At 37.7% G+C, this 16,624-nt stretch overlaps 2 protein-coding genes across 4 annotated transcripts in view; one reads left to right on the forward strand and one right to left on the reverse strand.

Annotated features, from left to right (window-relative positions):
- Window positions 1-211: 211 nt before the first annotated feature.
- LOC117205907 (rab GTPase-activating protein 1-like) lies at window positions 212-7,871 on the reverse strand. Of its 3 annotated transcripts, none has more exons than XM_033444742.1 (17): window positions 7,608-7,871; window positions 6,568-6,749; window positions 6,291-6,465; window positions 6,019-6,217; window positions 5,759-5,942; window positions 5,320-5,685; window positions 4,958-5,233; window positions 4,716-4,884; window positions 4,398-4,639; window positions 4,147-4,335; window positions 3,911-4,036; window positions 3,653-3,838; window positions 3,407-3,581; window positions 1,008-1,198; window positions 865-924; window positions 605-796; window positions 212-531 (listed from the first exon to the last, which is right to left on the reverse strand). In XM_033444742.1, exons 2-17 carry the CDS (start codon window positions 6,739-6,741, stop codon window positions 298-300), a joined length of 3,138 nt encoding a protein of 1,045 aa, XP_033300633.1. In that variant the 5' UTR covers window positions 6,742-6,749; window positions 7,608-7,871; the 3' UTR covers window positions 212-297. The 3 variants fall into 3 exon arrangements, with proteins under 3 accessions (XP_033300633.1, XP_033300632.1, XP_033300634.1); XM_033444741.1 differs by lacking the exon at window positions 7,608-7,871 and adding an exon at window positions 7,460-7,596; XM_033444743.1 differs by lacking the exon at window positions 7,608-7,871 and adding an exon at window positions 7,253-7,422.
- Window positions 7,872-8,703: 832 nt separating this feature from the next.
- LOC117205905 overlaps window positions 8,704-16,624 on the forward strand; it is a 67,635-nt gene continuing 59,714 nt past the window's right edge. The window contains exons 1-2 of the mRNA XM_033444739.1: window positions 8,704-8,925; window positions 14,689-15,391. Coding sequence (XP_033300630.1) covers window positions 15,246-15,391 — 146 coding nt within the window. The 5' untranslated portion in view covers window positions 8,704-8,925; window positions 14,689-15,245. The remainder of the gene's footprint in view (window positions 8,926-14,688; window positions 15,392-16,624) is intronic.

A 16,624-nucleotide genomic window follows, 5' to 3' on the forward strand; every position in this document is an offset into this window, starting at 1 on the left:
CGCTAAAAGCACGCGATTAATAGTGCACGCGAGGAACCTGACGTAAAATATACCGAATGTATATTATAAACAGGTCAAGTAGAATACTACATGTAATCATGGACGTACATTGTGTATTCGAATTTATATTTCAAATAGGTCTTTTCTCGTAATATACGAATTCTTCCAACACTTCGCCTGGTTAAAGTAACTTCGTTTGAATAGATGTGTATAATATATTATAATTAGGTTTATTTTTCTACTTCAAAATAGCGTCCCTCGTTATATTTATGCACTTTAACTCGAATACTTACTGAATCACACAACTTCTTTAAGATTATCACGAGTCTCGCGATTACGGGAATGTATCAAATGATGCATTTCACCTCCGGGTGCGCTATCTCGTCTAAGATCTTTCATTAATGACGGAGCTATTACTTCTCTTTTATTCGCCGCTTCTTTTATACTCGACAGTGTCTTACTAAGCCATGGCCAGCTGTTTCTCGCTGCTTGAAGTTCAGAAGCAGTCGCATGCAATTGATGTGTTAAATCCTACAAAGGAAATTAATCTTACAAATGTAATTCTAGATAATATCGAGAATTAGTAAATAACATGCTTATTTACCTGGTTTCTACATTCAGCTTCAACATGGGCTAGCTTTGTTTGAGCTAACTCCAATTCTAATTCTCGTACTCTCTCCTGCACTCTGTGCAACATAGGATCTATTCGGTTTTCTAAAGGGTGTGCAATATCTGCTAATATATTGGACGAATCCATTATACAACTTTTACACTTTTCACATTTCGAAACCTTCGTCTAAAGGGTAAAATCATTTATAAATTGTCGTACAAGAATTCCATGAGAATTAAATGTTTTTTACTTACTCGCAATTCACTAAGTGTTGTCTTTGCAGCATTATAGTCATCTTCCAAACGTTGACAAATCTAAAATAAATATTTCATTTATGATACAGTACAATAAATTCAATAGTTTCATATGATAAATGTGATTATTTACATATACGTACCTGTTTGTATTCAGCAATAATAATATTGCTTCGCCTACTTTCCGCATCTGCTCTTGCTACTTCTCGTTGTAGCATTTCCTTGACTTGAACCAATTCGGCTTCTAATCTTTGTTTTTCCTCCTCATTTCTCGCTACTGTGCCCCGTAACTGTTCTACTTCATTGCTATATTCATCCGCATTCTCTTGCGCTTCTACGCCATAAGAAAAACTTACACGTTAGCGTTTGAAGCAAGTCTATATACGTACATTTGTATGTTTCTGATATTTTATATAATAAATATTTATATTAAATTTATAGTTCTATAGTAGGATAAAAATATTACAGTATTTGTAATCGTGATTATGTAAGAAGCTTACAAATAAAATCTTACTCTCTATCAATGTCTTTATAGTATGGCTCATGATTCCGACAGTGAAACATTGGAAACGAATGACTTTAACGTAATTGGCCGACATACGATATCTTGAAAAAGCAGATACCACCACATATATTCTCTATGCAGAACATACCATGGCCAATTTTAAACTGCTGGCACAGCTGTTAAACTTATTAAATATGTTTGTTGCCTGCTATAGCTCATAAATATACAGATAATGCCTCTGATAGAATTTAACGCGTTCAAGGTATAAAAAATCGCGAACAAATATAAATTTAAAGCATTTAATATATAATAGTTTTAGAATGCCCTGTACATACTCGTTATTACTGTACCTAAATAAGATGATTTGTGCGCGATAGCATATTTATCATTTTAGATAATGAATTTCAATTTATCAAGCCTTGTAAGCCTTAACAACTTTGTATACAAATTCTTGCTAAAATTCCATTAGTATTACATTAGAGATGCACTAACTTGCAAACAATTTAATAATAATATACCTAAAGTATAATTTATTTGATTCTGTAATGAGCAATTGGTAAAATAAAAGCTATAAGCTTTCATATAACAAATATAAAACATTGCATAAAACAATTGCGATTAAAACAAAAAATGAAACTTTTTCATAAAGTGTGAGGAACAGGGTATACACAGGTAAGTTGACAAAATTAAAAACGCTATTCTAAATGGACGATTTATTTCTAACAAGAAAAAATAAATAATTTTTTTTTTATAAAAATTGATATACAAGACAGTATACAAAGCAGTATGGCTGGATAAGCGCGAAAAATCGTTATTATAAACAACACAAAATTATAAAAATTTACAAATATTACAACATAAATAATTCAATAAAAAAATGAGTATAATTTTTGGACAATGCTTTTTTATAACAGCTGATTTGCGCTTCGTTAGTTTGTACAAAAGAATATCAACTTTAAGCATAAGAGAATCAATCAAAACAGAAAATGTATCGATCTTGCAAAGAGTATATTGCTATAACATAGTAGCTGTGATATTTCAGCCAGTCTATCGAATCTGAAAAAATTCTGTCCAAAATTTACAACTGTAATCTCTTATTACTATTTCGTCTTTGAGAAAGAAATTGAAGGGACCTCTTTGGAATTGACATAAAATTGTCTCACGGGAAATATACATGGCAATAAGAAAAAAATAAGAAAAGTATTTCATGATTTGTCAACTGGTTGAAATCTCATGTTTGTGCATAACTGTTACTGAACTAATATTTTATCAACATATGTACACAGCTTGTGGTTAGCTTGTTACGAAGATTGACAATACATTCGAAAAATTATACAAGATTAAATGGAATACCAAACAGGAATAAAAGAATCTGTTTATGAGTAGAAGAAATATTTCTTCAAAACAATAAATTTCATTAAATTTTTATCGAATATCTACTACATAATTCTTGATATACCAAACTGTATTAAGAATTTTATTCCACAAGTTCGTATTATGCAATAAAATGTTTTCCAACAACGTAGATCATATTGTAAATATCAAATATTTTTTACAACTATTCACTGAAGTGTCTTTACAAGACTATGTAGGTGGACATAATTTATGCTTTGGTATATAAGCATGAAATTATGTCATGCAAATGTAAAATATATTTATTTCATAAAAAAAAACTAGATTGGAATTAGGTCATATTATAAGTTGCCAATTTTCTTCGAAATTAGTACTAGATAAAACAGAGGTATATTATTTTGATTTTCATTCATATTCTATGTATACTTTCATCGAAGTCAATGAAAAGAGTAGGTATCTAAATGTCGAAATACGTATTTACATTTCAATTCTAAAATATGGCAACAAAGACGAACGTGTAAAGCTTCAGCACAACAAAGTTAAATTTATGATCGCTCGACCATTTTTGTCATCTCTATGCAGACTATACATGCATATAAAAGAGTATTGTAGTTTGTATTACTTTCAGATGTACTAAAAATTATACATGTATTTGCGTGATTCAAACATAAAATATGAAATTACCTTTCAGTGTCATAAATTCCGCTTCATACTTCTTTAATTTCTTTAAGGTAACTGAGCAGGCTAACTTCATGACATAGCGCGATATTTCTTCGTTTCGACAACGTTTAGGTAAATGCACCCGAAAGTATTTTAATATACTCTCAAAATCTAATTGAAGTAGTTCCTTTTTGCACAACTATAGAAACATACATTTTTATAAATGATATATTCTGTAAAACGTGTTGCGAGTTAAAGACGGTTACCTACCATTAATAATGCGAGAGCAACCTGGAATAATGTATCAAGTCCTTGTAAAAGGAATACGTCCAGAATATGGAAAACAAGATAAAGTGGAAATCTGGCTGTAAAAAGAGTTAAAAACCATTGTGCAGCGAACATATGTGTTTCTACACCACGATCGCAAAAATGTTTATAAAGTTCTGGCAGCTGGTCCTAAAAGTACAATAATAATTGTAAGTAATAAATATTGTAATTGTCCGTAATTAATTAAAATATATTACGAACCTCTATTAATCTATTAAGCTGATAAAATCTCATATGAAGGTTGTCAAATCTATCCTTGTACAAATCTCTTAGACCATAGTCATACATTAACTTTACCAGAACACAAAAAGCTTGTTCCTCCGGCATCTATAAGAAATACCTAATGTTTCTCTTGTCATTACACACCCTAATAAATTACTATCAAAAATGCAGATATGCCTCTTACAAATGCCAACCATTGGATGCCAATTACTTACGTGAAGGAGTAAACTAGCAACTAAAAAGCTAAGTCCTTGGCAATATCCAACTTCTTCATCGTACACTGCATACGCTTTACTTATTCTGTACAAAGAATCTTGTCCCAAACCACCTGTTTCTTTGAAAAAGTCATGGGCAGGAAATGTTCTATTAATATCTCTTAAAATAACACTCTCGCAACTGCTTTCCTATAGATGTAAAACAATATAACTATTATATACGTTTTCTGTCACATACTATTTTCATTTACCTTAGTAATTAAAGTCCTGTATCTATCCATCATTTCTTGTGAATTATCGCAATTACTTAAACGTTGCCATACTTCTCCGCGTAGTGCTTCAGGAATACCTTGCTTTGTAAGTTTTATAAGAAGTTTTGGACGTTGTTCATTAACTTGCCAACTGTCTAGTACTTCTGCCCAACTAGCTAGTTCGTCTGCAGAACAATCTTTTGATACTTCACCTGTGCCACTTAACATCGGTTCATCTCCATCTGTCAATGTAGAAATATAATCAATATACTTTTTATCCTTCTCATTAAATAAAATAATTAAATATCTTATTTTAACCTGAGTCTATTTCCTCCTTGGGTGTAAGCGTGTCAATGCTAGTTAAAGAAGGAGATCGAATCAGTGATGCTAAATTAAGGGCGAGATTTAATCTGTTTCTATCCAGCTCTCCTGAAGTTTCTATACTTTGTACTTCATAGTGAACTTCCGTACCATCTCCGGATATTATCTATATAATGATAAATACGCATGAAATTTGTGACATTAGAATGAATAAAGAACTAATATTTTGGATGCCTTACTTCTTTTGAGTTAAGGTAAAATTGTTGTACAAGATTTCGTTTATTAAAATACCAAAATCTTTCATTTTGTGGAAATACTTTAACTAATGTCTCTATTATAAACCTGACGGGTTCTCGGATACCACGTATTACTAAATCAACTGCAACTGTCATATAAATTTTTCCTTCTCTTGGGGTTTCAATATTGAGAGTTTCTAAAGCTGGATCTGCAGGGTCCCAGTGCCCACATATGTTGTAACATTGTTTATCTTGAACTAGTGGACCAGCATTAACTTGCTACAAACAATATCATTTTTATTATTATTGTAAGACCAGAAGCATTATTAATTATAAATATCTGGCTTTTAAATAGTGAATGTTACCATTTCAAGCAGGCGCATATCACTATGTTTAACATTGCGTCCAGGACTAACAAGGACTCCAAAGCACCTCTCAACTTCAAGAGTAATTCCTCCTTCTTTGCTAGAAACTTGCTGAATACTTAAACACACTTGTTTAGCTACGTTATTTCGAAGTTTAAAACAATTTCTATCCTTAGGAACTATACTGAAACCTCCTTTTCCATCCTCTTCTTTTATTTCCATTGTTACTTCAAAAATAAATACACGAGAATTAGTTTTTTCACTTCCAATGTTAAACCCATTGAAATCACTTCCTGTTAGAGAGCTAGTCATCGAACGTGGTATTCTGTGGAAGGCTTTAGAAAAGCAAGCAGAAACTTGTCCTACCTATGACGAATTGCATGGATAATGTATTTTGATTAAAACTTGATATTATCGTACAAAAAAACATTGAACATACTGCTTCTGGTATATCGCACCGGAAAACATGACACTGATAAATGGCAGATTCCAATGTATCCCCATGTGACCATGTAAAAGCAAAACATGCTGCGCATGGACCAACACTTTCACCACGCGCATAAAATAGGATTCGTTGTACTTCATAATGTGCAATTGGTTGTTGAGTAGCAGCATCATATAAACTATCATACAAACATAATGATACATGATGTACGATGAAAAAAACATTTTATTACTATTTCTAATAGTTGTACATACACAACAGAACCTTGAGAACTACTTGGTACAGAAACAGATACTTTAATTCCCAAATTAAGGGATTGTTCTGCATTTAATATGTTCATATTGCGCTGTATTTCACATTCTGATTTAGGCGCGTTTATCGTTGCCGATCCCAGGTAAGTCACCCCATTAAAAATAGTACATTCTTGTTGAACATTAGCGAGGGAATTTATTTCTAAATATAAAAAATGATATCTCATACTCTGTAGAATACCTTTTATGGTTGATAGAGAAATAATAATTTGTACCTTCATCAATATAATCTTCTGGTTTCATAATATCCTGTTTCTCAGATGCAACCATACAAGAACTTACATCATAAAATTTACTTTGTCCCACTTTTTTAGATTTTGGTTGATTTTGTTGCGCACTGCTCACAATTTTATAATCATTGCTTTCCATTTTTGAATCTTCTGTCAATACCTATGGATTTTTATCAGTGACTCAGATAATTATTGATATGCAGTTAAAAAGATAATGTACGTTAAGAATTGATATTTCTAAATAATATAGGTATGTCCAAACCTCACGAAGATTATTTTGAAGATCTTCAAAATTGCCGTTATTGGCAATTTTCAACATTGGTAATTCACTGATTAATGTTTGTTGATGTTTGCCATTACCTCTGTCATTTACAAATTCATATTCATCACTTGTTGCCACTGATTCCATTGATTTAACACTCATGCTATCCTCCATAACTATGTCTATAACATAGCATATAATATTACTGTGTTATAATAATGTAATGTATAACATATATGTATATATATACGATCAAATATTCTTTAATTTGATATTTTTGTGTAAAGATTACATGTAGATATGTGAATACATATATATGTACACACACACGCGCACACACGCACGCACGCACGCACGCACACGCGCGCACACACACACACACACACACACATCTTGGAATATACATTCCAATATATAACAATAGATACATAAGGAAGAAGAAAAAATAAAGCACAGTAATATATGAGTTGAATTAATATTAACAACTACACACAACTGCATGATAAATTTAAAGATAAAACTAACTGCATGTATTCACTATACATAGAAGATGCACATTGTTCGTATTCTATTTAGAGAATGTCGTGAAATCAAAAAACAGATATGTTTCCCACAAATGATTGCACTCTACTCACTATATTTCTCGAATGTAATTTAATTTTTATTTTTAATAAGCAGAGAGTACCATTTGAGTAATAAATTCGGGAATGGGAATCCGGGACGGAAGAATTTCACTTGTGACAGAATTTCCTAACAATCGAGCGTCAACCTCATAATTTATCAATACGATTCATTCGAATACGAAGAAAATAATTCAGTGGATCGAGATTGATAAGCAAAACAAGCTTCGCGCGTACAAAGTTCGACACGGCATCGTTAAAAGCACACTAACTCGAATTCATAATGTCGATTTGGTTTGTCAAGTATTTCGGATCATCTGAATTGCATTCTTAAGCGAACTTATTGTGCCTCGGTTCTCGGTGTCGTACGGTTTTAGTTACCCGCTTCTATTTACACCCCCAGCAAAGAACAGGGATTACCCTCTTGGTGAATCCAAAATTTGAAGAGACACCGGTGCCTCTTCCTACGTTGTTGTTGATTAAAACCACGGACACACCCCGTTTCCACGATCCACGCATCGATCTACCCACGTTCCAACGATTTTTCCAAGTTATCGGTGAACATTTACATGATTTCGATCACGTCAGAAATAATTTCGTTTGACAGAAAAGACAACCTTGGTGTCGGCCATTCGAGCACTAAGGTGCCGGAAGTCTGCTTTGTTACAACGAATTGCGAGCGAACCACCTCCAAGCGCGCAACAACTTTGAACTAACTTTAGTTACCGTCTCGCCTATACTTGTTAAGATTCTTTTTCTTAATCACATCCGTAGGTTTTTCTATTATGTAATTATGGAAGAAGAATATATATATATACTAGTTTGTGCTGGAAAAATATTCAGAGATAATACCATTTGAACGGCAAATGTGGAGTTTTTTATCCGATATTACTATCTTACCTATTTGCACATTAGAATAAAATAATAATGATAATACGGCGATAGCGAACGTTTATTTCAAACATTATACGTTCGATGATCTATTTATCGTCTATTTTCTTATATTCAATTAGAGCATTTTTTAAATTACTAACTTCAAGCACCTATAACTTAGTCACGTGAATAAATTCACATGCTGTCATAATATCTGTATACAAAATTTAATAATACATATAATTGCATTCAAATATTTATTATACTATGTGACATGGTGCAACATTCTACTATGTAAATGACATAGAATCATCAGTTTACATTTAAAGTATTTTAAAAGCTACCGACTTGACGATAATACTTTTTAAATAATATTAATTCGTATAATGTCGTTTAATACTTGAATTTGGAAAACGTATCGACTTTCTTTCTAAACGTCTGTTTCTATTGGTTAAAATATTGCCCGTTATTTCGGAAGTTATTCGATGCTAGCGACAGAATAGTGGAACGGTTTGTCAGAAATTCTTCTGGTCGTTTTGGCAGTGACCAATCAGGAAATGCGTTTCGCTCACCGCGTGGTAATCTCGAGGCCAATAGAATTTCCGCTCGAATATAACTGCAAAGAGTCGACGACAGGTGGAGTTGCAACGTTAGTGAACAAGCTGATATCGAGACGCGTCAGTTCACAGAGGACCTCCGTTCCGTCGGATGTGAGGAAACTTTTTTGTCCGTAAATTTGTCAAGTTCTCGCATCGAGACTTTGTAATTTCGTGGTTTTCCGAAGGAATGATTTTGTAATCATGAAAAGTGTAAGACTGTGCGAGGTTGGCTAACATCGATAAAAGCGAGAACGAGCCGACGACGAGTGAGTACAATTCAGAGTTGATGACTCTCTTTTTTGCTTCTTTTTTGGAACGGGCGTCGCATATCATTGATAATTTCGCGGTCCGTTACGATTTTACTGGCGTCGGGATGTTTTCTTTTTCCGTGCTACGTTACAGTTTGACAGATACACGAGATAAAGCCCGTGCACTCGTTGGAAAGTTATCGGCGAGATGAAAGGAGAGGTTATAAAGTCAAGACGGAAATTGTTCTGCACCTGCCATCATGAGACGATTACTGTGAACCATCGAATCGCGTTGTCTTTCGAATCGTTTCTTGTCACGATGCGCTTCATCTTTTCAACTTGTGCCTCGAAATTGGCGTACCCTTAAAAAAATTGTTGTCACAATACGGTAGATCGCCTGGCGTTGTTTGCATTTGCTCTGAAAAAAATCGAGCTACGTACAGTGTGCCGACGTTATATTTGATGTATCACGGATAAAATCGTTTGACAGGTGGTAGAATAACGTATCGTTGTGTGTTATCCATCAGAAAATTCCGAAAATATATACCCGTTGATTTGTCACGGGAATAGACGATATATCGCTTGTTTATTGTCGCGTAATTTTATCCGTAGAGAAGCTCGATGTCTGTTCGCAAATATCACTGCGAATGTGTACACGTCGCTTCTACCCGTTCCTCGTTCTAGACACAGAAACGAACGAAAATAATACGAAATCAGATTCGTACGGTGTACACGATTATCGTTTGTTTCGCGCTTTTTCCTCCCCGCATACTCATTAGTAGGTTATTCGTGGCAGAGCATATTCGTCTAGCGTTCTTCTCGATCGTGTATGCACCTTTGTGTGTATAAACGGTGTGTAGTAGTAATGACACGTGACAGCCAGTTTGTTTAAACAAAACGCATCGGTGGAAACGGGCGCATCCGTGTCATTAACGCGGCGCACGAAAAATAAAACAGGTAGGTGAGATAACGTCGAGAGATAGATTTCGAGACGCACGATTCCTAAATTTTATCTTTTTCCGTCGCTTTTTATATAATATATAATATATACATATTGGCGGTTGCGTGTGATTATGAAATTAAACGATTCGTTCGTAATTCGCGATCTTCTAATTAGGACTCTGTTGCATTATTATAATTGCCAAATATACATTGCCCAGAGGGTTCTGTTAGTTCGGTCAAGTATTTGTAGGCGCGTGGGTTCGTTTAATTCGATTCGAACGAATGCGCTTCTTGTCCCGGGATCGAGCTTCGTCTATACGGTTCTATAGGGTGGTCCATCTGTAACGAAACTGTTACGTTTTTCTTTTTCCGGTATATTTTTACAGTACGTATAAAGTTACTACGCGAATTTGATAATACTTTTTTCCTCGACAGGCGATAAGTAAAACTGGGAGTGAAGTTTATTATTTTTCTATATCAGTTAGACCCAAGTTAGGAGGAAATTATTACGAGTAATTTGATAAAATGAACGTAGGTAATGATTTTTTGTAATTATCAAAAAATAATGTAGGATCTAAGAAAACGTTAATTGCTCCTTGTTGCTGTTATCGATGATGCATCGATCGATTTCAAGTTGCTCTTTATCTTTGATCGGTCACGATGATCTATTTATGATCGATCGAAGGATTTCGTCATTTGCAGTGCTTACGTGGAAACTTATTTATTGTAGAGACGATAACAATAAGACACGAACAATCAAAGAAAGGAACAAATCCGAAGGTCTGAAGCAGTTTCTAAAAAACTGTCTCTTATCTTATCGTTCTAAATTAAAACCACGCCTCCTTCCTCCAAGTATAAATATTCTAATATCGTTCGCGCCAAGTAGTATAAATTTTTCCTCCGCATTTTGTGCCTTCAGCCTTGCTCCAGACTGTTATCGTTTCGTTGCAACTTCAGTTTTATTTCAGTGGATCGCGTTAAATTCGCTTTTTGCTCTTCGTTAACGAGCAACGAGTTCGCGTGTAAAGTTTTATTCGCTCGTGGACGTCGTTGTTGCCCTCGAATCAAAACTACTTAGACGAACGTCGTTCAATGATCTTGCACGCGCGTAAGTTCTCATAGGACAGATCAAAAGACAAACTTCATTCATTCATCGTTCATTTCTCAACGCATTTCTCAACACGTTATAGTTTCGCGCGATTAATTAGAGACGTTACTAGATTCTCTTTCGCCAACGTGTATACGTCCGGTTCAAGAAACTTATCGTTTCAAACTATGTCTCCAACTAAGATTTTTTAAGCCAAAGTTAGTTTTTACTTAACTTTACACCGCGTTCGATTTCACGCTATCTACACAGCATAATGACACGTGTATGCGATAGTATTGTTGGTGCAAACGATATAGCGAAAAATGACTTTTTGTACTACAAGTCGGATCGCGAGATTCTCTCATTCGATCCTCGATTGGTGTAACGAACCGAATCAAAATTGACAAGAATATTTAAATATATGCTTTATTTGAAGGAAAGATGGGACACGCAAAGAAGCAGGGGATTGCTAAAGGAAAAAAAGATCATCGTACGAAAGAAATTGACGAAACGCGTGACGGGTCAACTCGTCTTCATCGGTTAAACGTCTGATCGATTTCGTAGCTCTGCTACGTCTGTCTCGCCAACTATACACCGCGAGTTCGGTGTGAATGGTCGGACGTGATTGACGAAAGAGTCATCGAGGACCGTTAATACGTAATTCGTAGTACTAGGCGGAGAGCTCCGGTGGTCGTGTCGAGTGCTGCGGTCACCTACTTCGCAACTTGAAACCCAACACCAGGAAGAGTGTGCTCGTTTTCGCTTGCTCGCGTTCCCAGCCGCAATTAGCGTTTTCAAAACAATCGACGTTGCGCCGACGGCGACAGGTCTCGCGACCACTGGTCGCTCGATCCTGCTATAGGTCTTCAAGTCGCGTGAACGTGCCTATTGGAAATGTCGATAAAGGTTCAGTGACATTCGTTGGCGAACGTTCACCCGCTAACGCTTGCTACACTCTGTTATTTGTTCACTGGCGCTTTTAGTTCCTGGAACTTTGCTCTTTTGCTCGTACAACGCGAATGTTTGTCGTCTATGGTCGTTTGATAAATATCCTTAGATTATGTTTCATAGAAAAATAGGATATCGAAGCGTGGATCTAGAGTACGAATAACGTCGAGATTATATAGGCCGAAGAATATCATCAAAGTACTATATATTATCAGCCAACAGGATGTAAATAATTCGTACAAAAGGTAGTAGGATTGAGGTGATAGGTCGTGACAGTGATAGGAAGAAATACTTGAGTATATTTAACAATATATATGTCGGAGAAGCGTCAGCAATAGGGTTGTGGGCGTTTGCTAGATCTTCATTGGAATTGGCCATCGCTGTGTTATAACGACGGTACGGCCTGGTAATACGAGTATGGATACTACCGATTCGACGATCAACCTCGGTGGTTGGGCACTGGCGATACTAGCGACGTTGGTCTTAGGTTCCATAACGAATCCACGGTCAACGGGAGGATAGATATACTTGCTCACACAATACTCACAGATCGTAACGAATTTTCGTCCCGATGATGCCACCGAGGAAAACTATGATGGGGTGTGCCTAAAGACACGAGGTCATCGAATTCGTCGAGTATAGCCCTCGTTCCGAAAGTAAGGGAAATTTACGTCGCTGTCAATTGGTCAATTTGGGACAAAGACTGCCCGTCCGTTTGAAAAATCTTAATTACCAAAGAAACCCAAGTTTTATAGCGGGTCCTCGGGCTAACTAAACTTGTGCTGTGTAAGTGCCTCAATATCTGGTATTCATTGTCCGAAGGAACCGTTGGAATGTTTTACTGTCAGGTACCTCTATGGGTATTTCTTTTAACGAGGGTCATACTATCGCTCCATACCTTTGTTAGATGAAGAGCCCGTCCCGTTGACCGCGGCTACGTTCGGCGGCTGATGGTCGCCTTGAGCCCAAGTTTATCACAAATCGCAAACAAGTAGAATTGGGTAGAACGACGACAAATTGTTTAATTACAACTGTAAACTTTAATTACAATTTTACGGATTTTCCCAAGGTTCCAGAGGGAAGGCTCCGGTGTCCTTCCATCTCCGACATTTATGTCGGGGACAAAAGGACATCGGGGCTTCCCTTTTGGAATGTTGGGAAAACCCCCAATACCCTAGTCCAGACTTTTACTATAGCTACACTTAAGTAATAAAACTAAGAAATAGTTGTAATGGTCCAATCCGATTTTACGACGATGTGCTTGGGCTCAAACTGACATAACGGGTCACTGAACGTAGCCACGGTCAAGGGAGGGACGTGTACCTGACACAGGTATGGAATAATTATATAGCTCTCCTTAAAAATAAAGAGAGGTGGGAAGAAGAATATATAAGGGCAGTTCCACTTGGACTGCATGTCAGTTCATGCAGAAACTTTTACTTGTAAGTTTTACGTTGTACGTTTACTTGTGTTGTGTTATACGTGTATCTCATCGCATTCGTCATCCCGTTGACCGTGGATTTTTTTTATCGAACCTGAATTCGTTGTCATCAACATCGCGACCATCCGATCGCCGCTGTTACTTATAGCTTCTTGTAGCGACCACATTTGTGCCGATAAACGTTAGTTACATCCGCGATGGAAAGGTTCATCGAACGCCCGAAAATTCCAACCTGACGCCGACATATTTATTACGATATACTCTATACGTACACTTTGCGTAGAACTCGCGATTATTATTAGCGGTTCGCGATTCGCGATCACAAGTTCGACTTCTGGTCGATGCGTTTTGATGCGCGATACAAGTTCGGGCGATGATTGCTTAAGATGCCGAGGAACTCTGATCGATTATTGCGAACTATTGGACTCGGACCGACGTGTAACGACTCTGACTGACTGTAACGACTGAGTTTTCGTCACGATGATGCTACAGAGGAAAACTATGATGCGGTCTAAGGATGCGAGATCATCGGATTCGTAGAGGAAAGCCTTAGTTCGGAAAGTGAAGGAAATGGACGTCGTTGTTAATTGGCTAATTTTGTGTGTGTGGTTGGAAAAGGATACTAACTGCCCTTGAGAGAAAGTTGATAGTGGGAAGCATCGTGCGTTAGAAAAACAGATTTCTCGTATCTTTCCGTAGTAGGTGATAGATTTAGGGTCTGTTGAGGGAAAGACTATTTGTCCCTTTGGAAAATCTTAGCTAAACATATCCTAAGATTTATAGCGGATCTTTAGGCTAGCTGAAAATATTCTGTGAGGATGTATCGATATCTGGCAATCGTGTTATCCGAAGAACAGAGTCTTTGTGTAGCGAACCATAGGACAGAAACCGTTGGAAAGTTTATTGTCGAGTACCGCTACAGGATCAAACACGCGGCCTAATCGCGATACTTAACGAACCGTGTAATTCGCTGTTTAAAATAGACACGTACAAAATATTCGGTGTAAAAATATTCGTTGTTGTTTGCTTTAAGCGGAACAGATTGGCTCTATAAATTCAAAAATAATGCCTGAAATTAGAATGGACACGAGCTAGGCGCGAGCATCTATCTGGAAAAAATTGCACGAGCAGACCCAGAGACCTATGTAGCAACGTCTCTGATCGCTTTTTTTTTTATAGTTGTGCAATGAAAGGTTCCAGATGCCCGTGGCCCTGGGATTACCGCGGGCATTATCGTTCAAAGCTCGAGTATTAATGTCACACGCACGCGCGCGCGTCGCGTATGTAATAGATACGCGAAACCCGGTCACGATTCTTCGCAGCTTTTATTATAGAAAGACACTGAATTTCGTTTAATTTGCAGTCTCGACGAGGATGGCGAGCACGAATAATTGCCGTTTGTGAGTGTCGGCGCCGAGAGAGAGGATCGCGGAAGGCCACGTTCGTGTTGGTACGAGAGAAGAGCAGCGATGTCGGTGAAGCTTCGAACGAGATCCGCCCAGCCGGCTTCAAGTGTTCAGCTTCGTCCCTCGGGATCGACCAGCCTGTAAAAAAGTTGGATGATCGTTGTTCGACAAAGAGGATCAAAAAGAAACGGAGGGCCGTGGTACTGCCTTTTCGTAGCGGAGTAGAAAACGCGAAGAGATATTTTGGTAAATAGTATCTTAGGTAATTGGTGAAACGGTATCACGGCGCGAGACTCGACTAGTCGCTATCGGCGATAAAACCACGTTAAATGGTCGCATTTGGCGCACAATTTCTACTTTTCTCGCGCGTGCCGTGTACCGTGTTCGTTGTTTGCTCGTGAAAATCATCGACGATTTCCGAGTAAGAAGCTGGAGAATCGCGAACGTTCTCCGGTCGAATTTAACCACGATTAAGCGACTCGTGGTGAAAGTGAAGTGTCTCGGTCTTGGTGACATGGCCTTCATGATGAAGAAGAAGAAGTACAAATTCTCGGTGGAGGTGAACCTGGAGGAGCTGACCGCGGTGCCATTCGTGAACGCAGTGCTGTTCGCTAAGCTCAGACTTCTCGACGGTGGATCTTTCGTCGATCATTCGACCAGGTAAGCGATCACCAAAATTTTCCTTCGTTCTCTCGTTTCTACGTTCGCGATCGTTTCTCGCGAGTACGAAGAATTCTCTTGGTATTCGCGCGAGATGCTACTGTCGCGTTAGGAGGAGAAGTTTCGCGACGATGATCACGATCGATTCGTTTCGATCCGCCAACACGTTCCAGCGACCCAGTGTCGTAGTTGGAAGTACGAACGGCGATCGTGTCTAGTCCAACGGGCGGCGAATTTTTTAATTCGCGATACAATAACGATCGCGTGTCTGTGCAGCCGTACAGCTCGTTAAAATTACTTTTTCAACCAAGTCCGGAGAGTAATTACTCCGTAGGAGGCGGTTGTTTCGTGCGAGAACGAAAGTTGTTCCAAAGCGTTTCGTCCGATCTTCGCTTAATCTTTTTTTGAAAGCTCGTTTACGTGCTCAACGACCACAGGCATAATTCGGTTCTCGAGAAAAAAAAACTACTTTTGCCGCATGTTCTTTTCTCTCATTTTTCCATACGGTAACTTCGTTATATCAGAGAGCGTAGACGGTTTAACGAGCGAACAAACAATTATCGCGAAATAACCGGTGTGCCGGTTGAACGAACGTTCGCTACTGTGCACCGTTGAACAACGCGTTTTACGACGCGTCGAACGACACGCTTACGTTTGCCGCGAAGAAGCTCGCGTACGTCTATTGGATTATTTAGTTTCCGTACTTGAAAGGACAGCTACGAAAGCGTGACGGAAACTCGTTTAAACCGTATCGGCCGTGAATGAAACGCGTGCCGTGGACGCGGATTAGTAGCTCTCTTGAACGAAGCGTGGATCATCCGAAACTCGGTAACAAGGTTCCGCGCGTGTTGCGATTCTTTTTTATTCTTAATTACCAAGTAACGTTGACACTTTATCGAGCAAACGTGGAATACGAAGAAGCTGACCCAGCGCCGCAAAGTCTCCATATACCTTGGCATTTCGCCATTTTACCAACTTGGATATGATTAACGAGCTCTAACGTAGAACGTATAATACGTACTTTGCTTCGTTAATGATAGGGGGGGATACGTACGTACGCGGTAAGGGGTTTTAGCGAGTATCGAACGAGCGATTTTCTGGATCCGCCTCGATTCGCTACTTCCTAGCAAGGCGAAAAATAGTACGGTGTTTACGATGTAGTCGCTTTTAAATAGCTGACAGTTGCGTGTGTCGACCATACATTTCGCCCACGCCCGCCAACTCTAAATTCGT

This window comes from Bombus bifarius, unplaced genomic scaffold (genome assembly GCF_011952205.1).
Source record: "Bombus bifarius isolate JDL3187 unplaced genomic scaffold, Bbif_JDL3187 scf7180000007996, whole genome shotgun sequence".
Classification (NCBI taxonomy): Eukaryota; Metazoa; Arthropoda; class Insecta; order Hymenoptera; family Apidae; genus Bombus; species Bombus bifarius.

Coding starts and splice junctions, on each gene's coding strand:
- LOC117205907 (XM_033444741.1), bottom strand. Junction 5,686..5,758: donor GGTGCGATATACCAGAAGCA/GTATGTTCAATG, acceptor AATTCGTCATAG/GTAGGACAAGTTTCTGCTTG. Junction 797..864: donor CAACACTTAGTGAATTGCGA/GTAAGTAAAAAA, acceptor TTTACCCTTTAG/ACGAAGGTTTCGAAATGTGA.